Raw genomic sequence first — 12,067 nt, 5'->3', positions numbered from 1 at the left:
TTTTTTGAGGTTGGTCTCTGGTGTTGGCTGGTCTTGGGAACCAAACAGGAATTTCAGTGTCCTTGCTGCACCTGGTCTAGTAAATGACCACTCTTTTTGGTACAGAAATGCAGGATAGTATATTCTCTAACTTTAATACAATGCAGCCAATGAGTAGAACTCCTCCTTTACTCATCCCTACTCATCTCAGTGTACCTGGTGTACTATGGATCTGGGATGGAAATGCTAGCTTAAGGTCTAATTGATTGAAATACACTTATTATTTTTTAAAAAAAAAGACTTAAAAAATCCTGTAACTTTTTTTATTTAGTTAATTATTAATTTATCTCAGTGAGTTTAGTCTCACTACATTCTAACCTATGGAATGGAAACAAAAGCTCCCCAAGCCAGGTTCTAAACAAGTTTGACAGATACAAATATAATCAGAGAAAGTTAAAAACCCACAATAGCTAATAAGCACTTTTTGGTACAAATGAAGCCATGTTGCAAAATCAAAGTTTTTTTCAGCTCAGATGCTGATGAACATTTTTTCTTCTGTAATGAAGAAAATAAGAAAAAACCTCCCTTCTACTGCTGCTTTTTCCACCCCTCCACCCCCTGTCCTGGAGCAGGGAAAACTATCCATTTACTGGTGAAGATGAAAAATGTAAACTTCTCATATGAATATTTAACACATTAAAACTGCAGGAATGATGGTTATGCTGTGATTTATTATATACCAGACAACAGATATGCACAGGTGCGCAGAAGCCACCCACTGAAATATCAGTTTTGTATCCATATCACAGTTCCCAGAGATTCATACTTCCAAGCATTAAATCTCGATGAACATCTTTTTATAGTCTCTTCATATTCATGCATTGTGTGACTTGAGATGCTGTCAGTCATCTTCATTTATGCTCTGTCTTTGTAATTTTTGTGTACATTTTACCTGCTTTACGTACACGTTAGTGTATGATTTCTGAATTTTAATATGCTCAGGGATAAGAGCTGGGAGCAGCAAAAAAGTGGTTCAGGAGATAACACTGTGTTTCGGAAAGTACATTTTTTTCCGAACATTATGTGCTACAGACTTTTGTCTACATTATTGCTCCTCTTAGGAGGCTTATTGTGGCTAATCAGGTGAATGTAGATGTAGTACAGGGAGAGGTTTCAGCTGCAGGCAGCAAGAACAGGGATTTGAGGCTGACTGGTAACTCCAGTTTTGCTGGAGCTGTTTTCCGATGCAGAGTCCAGCTGACCTAGAAGAGAGATGTGAATGCTCAGCAAATCCTCTCTTATCCAGAAAGAGATGACTGCATATAATCAATGTACTGTAAATGTCTGCATGGCTTTTGTTTTGTTAACTCCTGTACCATACCTGTGAATTTCTGGGGGGAGTGGCAGCTGGGTGGCCAAATCCATCTGAGGCTGGTTTGTGGTGTTTGACAGCGCTCAGTGGTGTGGGACCATCCCCTTGCACCATTTCACCTCCTGGCATGGAAGCCTCTGCAGTACTCATGTACAGGCCCATATGAGTTATATATATATATATATATATGTATATGTATATGAAATGGTCCATGTTACAATTACCCAGGAAGACCCTCCTCCATCTCTACCTAGGATCATTTTGGGTCACTTTTTCACTTTTGAATTCCTGTCACTATAGACATGTCTTTTTCAAATATACGTAATCGTTATATGTGGTGCTGTTATGTATCTGTGTAACATGGATGCATGTTGTACAATGGAACAAATGCTCCCTTGAGATTGTATGTAACATCCAGACCTGACCAGAGGATATAGCTCAAACTTGTGCTCTTTTATATCATCTATCTCTTTTGAGAAGCTTCTGTTTTTAGAGCTGAGGATCAGTAGTTTCATTTTCTGTGGTCTATGCACAAAGTGTGGCTTTTCTTTGTTGAAAGGAGCTATGTGATCACTGATGGCTGAGAAGGAATTGGGTTCCTCCACCTTCCCACTGTTTTCAGGTCCTGGTTTGATCCAAACCTAAGTTTTGCACTTGACAATTTCAGACTCTGGACTAGACTTATGACTTACTCATGATCCCTGTGCAGGGATGCTCTGATACAAATGCTCCAGGGAGGGGAGGAAAGGGCATCTACCTCAGCACTCTTGTACAAGTTGAGGATCCTTCCTTCTTCAGGCACATTGATATTTGGAATTGTACAATAAATGCTATGCTCATACTCTACCACTTGCACAGACAGGGCAGCGGCTTTCTAGCATCCAGGACTTGTGCAAGTAGTATACGTATAGGAATATTTCTTGTTCCCAAATACTGCCTGAAACAGGGTGTTAATCTGTCCCCATGGTGATAAGCATATATTTTCACAGTATAAAAAACTGTCAAAAACAAGCACTTGCATGTTAAATATCATTGAGCATTGAGCCTGGTAGCTTACCAATTCGTTGATGCGGTGATTTTTTTTTTTTTTTCAGTCTGAAAAAGCAGAAGGATTTATCAGACTTCCAGACTTCAGTGTGGACCAAGCAATTGAATGCAAAAAAAAGCAGTAAGTTTATCTCTTATCCCTACTTTTGCATGATTTTTACAATGCTGCAAGGAATTAAACATCAGTAGTGTCTGACAATGAAGCTGTGAGAAGCTCTTCTGTGTTTTATAAATAATGAGATACTGAGCTACTGAAAGAAAACCATATTGTAAAAAGATTTTTGAAAATTCTCTGCCAGTTGTGCTCTGCTAAAACCACAAATAAAAAAGTAGATCAGTATGCCAAATTATTCCCCTCCCCCCCCCCTCCCCCCTTTGTTCACTGATTATGAGTAAGTTGTAGTCTATCTCAGATACCTTCTCTTGGGTGAGGACGTCAATGGGGGTGTAAGTAACACTGCTTCCCTCCAGGTCAGGACTATTCTTTAGGCTGCTGTGGTGCAGCAGAACTTGGGCTGTATTGAAGTCTCTGGTTTGTGCAGGGAATAAAAACTTCGTTTAGCAGGGTACACATTTCAACATATTCTCTCCAGAATCCATATGCAGCGCTGACTTCCAGCTGCTTCTGAATACACTTCAAAGGTTTGGAGGGGTGTTGCTGCTGTTCAAAGTTGTAAGCTTGACATGGTTTTTATTCTGTCCCTCAAGAGAAAGCCTTTGTTCTTCTGTTAAGGTCTCATGCTGCGATTAGCTGTAGGTGTTCTTGAGATTAACTGGGGGTTTGACTCCTCCAAAGAAAGGAGACAGCTATTTTGAATATGGGGAGCCCCATTTTGTTTTCTCAGAAGAAAGGTTGAGTCACATAGTACAGGACCATGAGAAAATGTTGCCCTTCACTTTTGCAGCTGTTGGCTGTTGATGACTGGGAGGGAAACACATACTCATCACTTACATGGGATAGGTTAAGTTAGGACAACGGTGAAGAGTGACCAGTGCTGCTGTGTCATCTGGGGCCCAGCCAAACAGCGTGTGCTTCCATGGGACAGGGTCAATCACCTACCAAGGAACAAAAAAGGGAAGCCATGCAGTCTCAGGATCGGACACTATGTTTTAGGGGAAAAAAACCCAAACTACTTTGAAAAGTCTTATGGTGAATATTCAACTAAAGCATAGACTGGGGCTGAAACCAACAGGTGAACTGTTGGAGATGGTCAAGGGACTACCTTCATTTTGCTTGTTTCAAACCTGCCACCTAGTTGCCTCTTTGATGCCTCCTAAAACTTGTCTTGGAAAAGGCAGTAAAGAGTCATTCACTATTCACCTGCTGTGTGCAGCTTGTCATTTGGTTGTATAACATGTCCCTTCCCTCAGCCATCAGTGTTCCATGCTGTGGGGTCTTAGCCTAATTAACCACTCATGGAAGCTGTTTCATACCTTGGGTCACCCCTGGTTCTTTCTCTGAACATTTTTTAGCTTTACTTTGCTTTTCAGAGCTGGGAGAAGCAAAACTGCACAGTGTTTGAGATATGGGCACACAACAGAATTATGTAATGGAATAACGGAAGTCTTTGTTTTATTCTTTATACCTTCCTTTTTAGTTCCTCTAGTTTATACCCTCTGAATAATGTACGGCTTAGGAAATGAGCTAAAAATAGACTAGAGTTCTAAGGAAAGAGCTATATGGATGGATAAACTGATCCAGATTAATATATTGGAGTGAATAAATATTTTAAATAATCCATTCAGCTATTATTTTTTCTTTCTTATGGGAACTAGTTTTCTTCATAACTCTTCTATTTTTAGTTTTCTTCATATCTCTTCTATTTTTCTTTTCTTAAAGTGCTATTAAGATCAGCCACCCACAGATCAAGACATTTTATTTTGCCGCAGAAAATGTTCTGGAAATGAACACGTAAGTAGGAGCGACTGGCCATGTTTCATCCTGTCTCACGCCTGAGAACACCTTTCCAAAACTCATTCTTTCACTGTCAAGTGGTTGTTGACAAAGTCATTTGGGGAATTACTGGGTCTGTTTTGTTTTCTGGTGACTGTATGGAAGGAAACTACTGCTATTTGTTCACTTATGACAGTTGGAATCAGAATTGTGTTCTTAGCCTGATTTTGGTATTAATCTTCTACATTTGCTAGTATAAATCCCTTTCTATTAGAGAGGCGCAAAGATCTGATAACAAGTTCATCACCTTGGGAGAAGTGAGGGAAGAAAGGGAGGGAAAAGCTTAATATTGTTTTGTCCAAGAAGTGATCTAGGGCTAGAATATAACAGTGTCTGCTTTCAGAGTAGCATATCAGTTAATAAGGAGGGTTAAAGGGATAGAAAGGGCTGTTATTTAATGTAAGTAAGCAGTTACTTCAATGCCAAACTATGTTGCAGTTAACCAGTCCTCATGACAGATCATAAATCTTTCCCACAAATGTCTGTAACAATTAATTCATGCAGTTTTTAAATGCAAAAAGTAAAATGGATATGAAAAAAGTAAAATGGATATATTAGAAACCACTGAGCTTTCAGAAATAGAAATTATTTGCTGTTGATCCAGTCTGGGCCTATTTATATACATCTCGTATTTTCTTTGTCTTTTTTACTCCAGATTCCAGTCTGTTCACAATGCTATTGCATTAAATGGACAAATACTGGACTCAGAGCAACACAATTTAAATGGGAAGAGAGTGCCTATGATAGTCAGGTCAGGATTTTAATCATGGCTCTGCTGGCGATATTTGTGAGTTTCTTCACAGAGCATTGACTGTTCTTTCCCTCTATAAATAGGGAACCTTATAAATACTTACCAACAACAGAAAATGACAAAGGTTGAGAGAACCTGTGTGATCTTCTGAAAGGGCTATAAATACAGGAATGCACAATACTACAGCAGTGTACATACTTGCATATTTATTCATAAATCTGTACTCTATAGATGCTTACAAGTAAATAGAGATGGAAAAAATGCATTGTCCTTTACAACTTGGAGCAGCACAGAGCATGCTGATGGGGAGATAACCATCCGTTTCTGTATCACTGCATTTCCTACCAGAGCTCCTGAATGGAGTGAGAAGTTCTTGAGGCAGGTGGGCTGAGGATGACTGAGAATGAGGGACTGCTGGACAGGAGTGTTTCTGTTGAAAGTGTAACCCTGGTTGAGAGAGAAGAGGGGGAAGGATGAAGGGAGAAGCAAAAGGAAAATTAGAGCTAATGGAGGACGTTAGTGAGTGCTAACAGCCAGTTTGGAGCCCAGCTGGAAATTCTCAGTGTCTTAATGACACTTTTGAAATGTTTAGTCTCATGTGAGTGAGTGATTGAAGTTTCTGCAGGTGTCCCAGCTCTTATGTCCCCAGAACGGTTTTCTTCAAACTCCACTTCTCGAGTAAATTTCATTTTGGCTTAAAGCTAGGTAGCCTGGTGTTAGAGCAGCTTGCACTATACTGCTCTAATACTAATTCCTCACTGTTGTAACTGATGATGTTTTCCTTGGCAAAGTATAAAATGCATGCATTTAATACATAAAGTACACGCATACTCACGCATATGTCAAAACAGACTAAAAGACATCTGTTCTCTTGGCTCCATTCCTGCAAATACATATGCATGTTAGTGGTTCCAACTGAACTCACCGGGGCATTCATGCATGTCGAGTTACTGGTGTGCATAAATGCTCTCTGGATCATGACCTTTTGTAACTCTTCATGCATATATATCTATTAAATCAATAGTGGGTTTATTAATACAGTCATTTACTTCATTAATTTGGCATGTATTTGCTATTGTCATGCACACATGAGAAGTAAATGTGTGCTGGCTAGCTGAGTGCATTTACCTGGCCAGTTGTATGCAGTTGCTTGTGATCTGTCTTTGTGGTTAATGAAGTCCTGGATTTTTTAGCAAACCTTTTATTTTGTTAGGATTTTTAAAATTTAGAATATCATTCTGTTATGATTAATTGTCAGAAGAAAGTCAAGAATCCACTCTTACAGAAATGATACTTTGTTTTCTTGAATTATGTGGCTCTATTGTTCATACTGCAGTCTAAAAATCCAGCTACTTTGACACTGATCCTACTAGCAAATTTCCCATTGCTTCAGTAGAATCAAGATCAGACACAATGTTTTTTCACAGTTATGAACCTTAGTTCCTGCTCTTCATACCTTCCCTATTTAGGCATTGAGTTTTAATCTGAAAGGCTTCAGATTTTTCAGTCGTTTCTTAAAACCTGGACAGATCTGAATGAACTACAGGCAAACACAATATACAAAAATTATATCTAGGGATTGTTTCTAGCACTAGAAAAATGCAGCCACCTAGGAACATCAATGAAAAAAACCTCTGGTAATAGCTTAAAGCAACACAGGAAGTGAAACTTAGTAAAAACAGAAGTACACAGAGAGTTGAAGAAAGCAGTATATAATGGTCAGAAAGTCTGGCTTTAAATGGCTCATGTTCTTAGATTGTGCTGTGATAGCTTTGGCCAGGGCAGCTGACACCATCTCCTGTGGCTCCTATGCCTTTTGCTTCGTCTCAGGTGACAGATGACAGACACCTCAAGAGCAGGGCCAAGCCACTGACATTATGATACAGCACAGGTACTTTTCCTTTAGCTTCCACGAATGCAGCTCCTTGGTCATCAGAAGTGCTCTTTTCAAGGTCAGGGAAAGATGTCACAGGCAACTAGTCCTGCTCGCCACAGGGAGAATTAATATTCAGGTAACTGTTGCCTTTCTAGAAAGAAGATCTGATCTAAGAAATAGAAAGAAATATTTTACATCTTTAGGTTAATAAAAATAGATACAGATGCATCTGAAAGGGGCAAAACTGAACAGCATGCAAGTACCCCTAACTCTATATTCCCTCTGTTTCAAATACAGGTGGCTAAGTAAGCTGGGAATGGCTGTAGACCCTCAGGCACCCAATGGGAAGAATGAGGAAGGTATGCTCCTAATGGTGGTTTCAGTGTGTAACTACATCATGTTCTTCACAGTTCTTGCTTGGCCAAATGTTTGTCAGCTCTTTCTTTGAAATTGTCAACTTGGGTCCATCTACCGACTGAGCTCAGAGAAACCACACTGACATAGCACAGAGTAATCACAGAAAAAAGAATCAACGGTGAGAAACAGTGCTGCTGAGACACGCAGTGGTCTTGTGAAAGGTGTGTAACTACTTTCTAGCAGTTTGCCAGCTTGCTAAGCCTACCAAATACTAAGAGAAAGAGCTGTACTACTCTGAGTTTTGAGCTGGTAAGGTATATTACAAGAGTTGTGCTGTGGCCCAGGAGCCTGCTAGCTTGGGAACATCTTGTGCAAAGGTTTCAATAACAGCAATGTTCGGGGGTGGTAGTAGTGGTGTACTGAAGACTACAAGTTCATTCAGAGCCAAGCCTAAGTGTTCATTGTGGAATGAGTAATTTTAAAAGTTCCCTATCAATTTATTTATTGTCTTAATTTGCACCCTAACCTAACAGAACATTTTTTGGGGAGGGTACCTGCACTCAGATCACAAAACTGGGCAGAGACAAAGCAAGTCACCTGTCAGAGTGCTTGGGAAAGCTGCTGGTGAGGACACATCCTGGGAGCTTGTTTAGAATGAGAAGTGCTGTGTGTAGTGTTATGTTAACACACCAGGGATGGACTCTGACCTAAGGAACATGTAACATCTGGGCTTTTGACCCTCTGTTTTTAGGGTATTGGTACCCAGCGTCTTTTTTGGAACTTCTCAGGTTGTGAATGAGCTGTCATGAAGAAGAAACAGGTATTTGTAGTAGTATGAACATTTAGGTGGTGCAGCCCATTTTGTCTAAGCACTGAAATGTTCCTGTCTGCATCCCTTTTGCAGTTTCCCAGAATAAGGTTATGCTTTAAGTCCAGGCTTTGGACATGTAATTGCACTATTGATCAGTTTGATCTGGCTCTGTTTATATTCTGGCTCCATTTATACTCTGCCTTTTATAATAAAAGCAGCTTTAGGGCTCGTAATCATACACACCACCAATTTCTGAAGACTCAGCAGGTCTCATCAATTTCTTTGTTTTCAGTTAATGGTTCCTCTTTATTTCTTGTTAGGAAACTTGTTAATTCCCATGCTCCCAAGTTACTTAGAAATGCATGTGTCCTCTTTGAACCCAATATTGTATAAAAACAGTCAGAGATAATCAGGATAAAGGTCTATATTGAGTATTAGACTATGTAGCAAGAGCTGCATAGTAATTGTACTCAGGGAGGAAGCGTTGAAATATGTTGTCCATGTTTTCACAAAGCAGGAGTCGGATGGAAGATGAAGATCATGAAAATTCTATACATGAAAACAATTTTTCTTTAAAGCCTCAAAAAACGTAGCATTGGTTGTGTTGGCTGAATTGAGAATTCAATTCAAAATGAGTCAGCCCACTAATCTTAATAAAAAAAAAAATGACAGAAAGATACAAAATAATCTACTCAACCTCTGCATCAGGTTATCTAAGTACCCTGCAGCGAACATAACATAGTTAAGATTTATTCAGCTTTTAAAGCTGGTGGCCCACTTCCACTTCAGAAAAAGGCATTCCAGTTCTGGTTTCAAGCACATCTCATCTTTGCAAGTGTGTTTTGTCACAGGTGCTCCAGCAGCAGCCTTGAGCATGGGTTTGAGCATGGGTTTAGCACCCCACTGACATGCTTGAGGGGACGTGCCCTTGCAGGGGCATTGCTATGTTTCAGAAAAACGCTGTCTTACCCACAGTCACTTCTGTTCCTACTAACCTGGTTCTTTCCTCTGTATCACACATCATAACTCTTCAGGAGGGTCTTGGCACTTGTTATGGCAGTTCTTGTGTATTCATGTACTTTCAATGCATTTTAACACCCCCCCCTCCAACCCCATTTGCCTGTTCAGAGTATCAGAAACAGCTGTTGATTCTTTTTCAGTTCTTCTGTGTGCCTAAAAGAGGAGCTGTAGAAACAATAAGCTCTTTGCTAAGAGTTATTCAAGAAGGCATTAATAAAGCCTTAGAATTTGATATAGGCCTTATTGCAGCCAGTTTTAGTTCTTTATGCTAAGATGTGCCAGCACATATTTCCAGTAAACAGAGTAGCAACTATGCTGTTAAAACCCCCTATAGTTCTGCAGGCAGTACGGGGAGAAAAAGTGATGAATCTCTTTAAATTTGACTTTGTTAACATAGAAACTTATCTCTGACGTATAAAACTTTTCTCTCAAAAATTTGTTCCCCTCACACTATACTTATTAAAACACCCAAATGACAAGCACAAAAAAGATGATGTGTGGGTATTTAGTTAAAAGATGGGATAATCACAGGTGATTTCCCAGAAACGGTGCCAACACACTGCTTTCTAGTGGTGTGAACCCAGAAGTCCAGCTCTTACAAAGTAATCCCAGAACATAAACAACCCTCACCTACTTGGGGAGAGACCTGGTGGGATGTTTCCACTGGAGAGTCCCAGTTGCCCTGGGACAGCACAAGTTGCTGCATGCCCCAGCAGCGGAGGGAGAGGCAGTGCAGAGTGCTAGCTCGCATGGGGAATGCAGAAGCAGGGCAGCCTCTGCTCTCCTGACCCTTGGTACTCACTCAGGTTGTCCTCATTAAGCTCCAGCTGTGTCTTTGCAACCTTTCATGTCCCCAGCTCTGTCGGATGGGGATGAGCACTGTCACCCCTCACACGTGGTGCAGGGCAGGATGCAAGCACTTGCTGCTGTAAGGGTTGGAAGTGAAAAAGGACTGTCGTTAAACCCCAGCTGGCAACCAAGTACCACGCAGCTGCTCACTCACTCCATGGGGTGGGGAGGAGAATCAGGAAAATAAGTAAATATTTGGGTTGAGATAAGAATAATCTAATAATTGGCATAAAATGAAATATAGCAATAATAGTAGTAGTAGTAGTAATAAAAATAATAATAGTAGTGGAATAATAATAATAGTAGTGATGAAAAGGAGAGGGAGGGATAGAGGAATAAAATTCAAAAGGAAAAACCAAAACCAAATGATGCACAATACAATTGCTCACCACTTGCTGACCAACGTGTGCTGGGAGATTTAGCAGAGGAAGTGATCTTGCTCGGTGGTTGCAGCCAGACCCTGGGAATAGGAACCAGCAACTTACTGCCTCCTCTTTCTTGTGTCTCATTCTATCAATGATTAGCACTTCATTTAATCCACTTTTTAAAAGCATCTAAGATTATGCTTTCACCTGCTACACAGGTAGCTGAAAGAAATAACAATGTGATTACCTGCCTGCCACTTGTCAAGGGATATTGAGAGTCCATCAGCTTACTTTTTATTAAATAATAATTAAAAAAAAAAAAAGAGAAAAAAAATGAGTGGTGCATATAGTGCTAAAGTACTGTGTTTACTTCTAGTACTAGCTCTGCACATGTACTGCCATACCACATGGCATGCCTATGTGAGTTACTGTGTGGTGACAGAAGACTCTCATAAGGCTGCTCTATGGTTTCCAAAGCACTATGTAAGCAATCTGTTTCCTCCAAAACTGCAGCCAAAACACCAGTGCCTGTTGCTAGCTCCAGGAAAACTTACTAGTTACAGAGATTAAGGGACAGCATCTGCTACTTGCAGTTTGTCTCCCTAACTTAGACTACAAATGATGCAGCCTTTAAAAGAAAGGGAGGGGGGGAAAAAACCCACCCCAAACTTATTTGTGAAGCTATTTAGAGGAGGGACACCTAGTGTTTCCAGCCATAGCAGATTTTTTTACTTAAAAAAAAAGAAAAAAATACTGCCATGAAGTAGTACCACATTACCACAGGTGGGTTAATTTTCACTGTAGGAGACACTGATGTTACAGCATGGTCCTCAGCCCAGGACATCCTATTTGGTGATCTTTGGTTACCGCAATGCTGTGAGAAATAAGTAAGCATTGGTCTAATACTTCTTTTTTTGCTCATTTTTCCATGTCTGCCTCAGAATGCTATAGTGAAAGTGAACATGATGATCCAGAAATAACAGACACACCACCTCCTCCCTACACAGTCCAGCCACCACCTCCTTCTTCGGTAAGTAGGTTGTAATTATCCTGTTTCTTCTTGCTAGCTGGTTGGAACAAAACTTTCTTGAGGTGGTGGACCTTTGAGGACTAACCTAAAAAGTGGCTGGAAATGTTGACCCTGTGTGCCTGTGACATGAGGATGCGCTGACTGCCCCTGCCCCATGGCAGAACATGCAGTTATTGCAACCTGTGCTGCCGGGAGCCTCATGCTGTAAAAGAGCAGCTATTTCAGATGGAGGCATATTTGTCTTGCTGGAGAATGGAAGATGTCCCTACCTCATATGCATGCTGTGTCTTTTCTTTACAAGGTTTTTAACACACTGCCATAACCTAGATTTTCATACTATTCTTTTTGTAAAAAAAACCTGTCCCAAATCTTCTTTCTTTTTGTGACCCTGGTAGCATCATCCAACAGATTTGTATTTATATTTATTTGAGCTGTTCTTAAGGCTACTGAATTTGAAGCTACTTTTGTGGCACTGAAGTGAAGGGAAAGAGGCCTCTTCTTACAGTGATAAAATTGGTTCTTTTCCTCTACTTCTGAAAAATAGATTATGAAAACACGAAAAAAGCCACCCTCCCAAAATCTATGCTATTTTTCTCTCTCGCTGAAGCAGATTTGCCCGGAATCTTCCTTCCTGCCTTGCTTCATCTCATAAATTA

The 12,067-nt window shown here is 40.2% G+C and overlaps 1 protein-coding gene across 4 annotated transcripts in view; it reads left to right on the top strand.

The window, feature by feature from the left end:
* IPCEF1 (interaction protein for cytohesin exchange factors 1) overlaps positions 1-12,067 on the top strand; it is an 85,395-nt gene that overhangs the window by 51,343 nt on the left and 21,985 nt on the right. For all 4 annotated transcript variants that reach the window (XM_055713359.1, XM_055713361.1, XM_055713360.1 and 1 more), the window contains 4 exons: positions 2,446-2,519; positions 4,239-4,310; positions 7,277-7,338; positions 11,323-11,411. In XM_055713359.1, the coding sequence (XP_055569334.1) occupies positions 2,446-2,519; positions 4,239-4,310; positions 7,277-7,338; positions 11,323-11,411 (297 nt within the window). The remainder of the gene's footprint in view (positions 1-2,445; positions 2,520-4,238; positions 4,311-7,276; positions 7,339-11,322; positions 11,412-12,067) is intronic.

Source organism: Falco cherrug, chromosome 6 (assembly GCF_023634085.1).
Source record: "Falco cherrug isolate bFalChe1 chromosome 6, bFalChe1.pri, whole genome shotgun sequence".
Classification (NCBI taxonomy): Eukaryota; Metazoa; Chordata; class Aves; order Falconiformes; family Falconidae; genus Falco; species Falco cherrug.
This window is presented reverse-complemented; position numbering and strand designations above follow the sequence as displayed.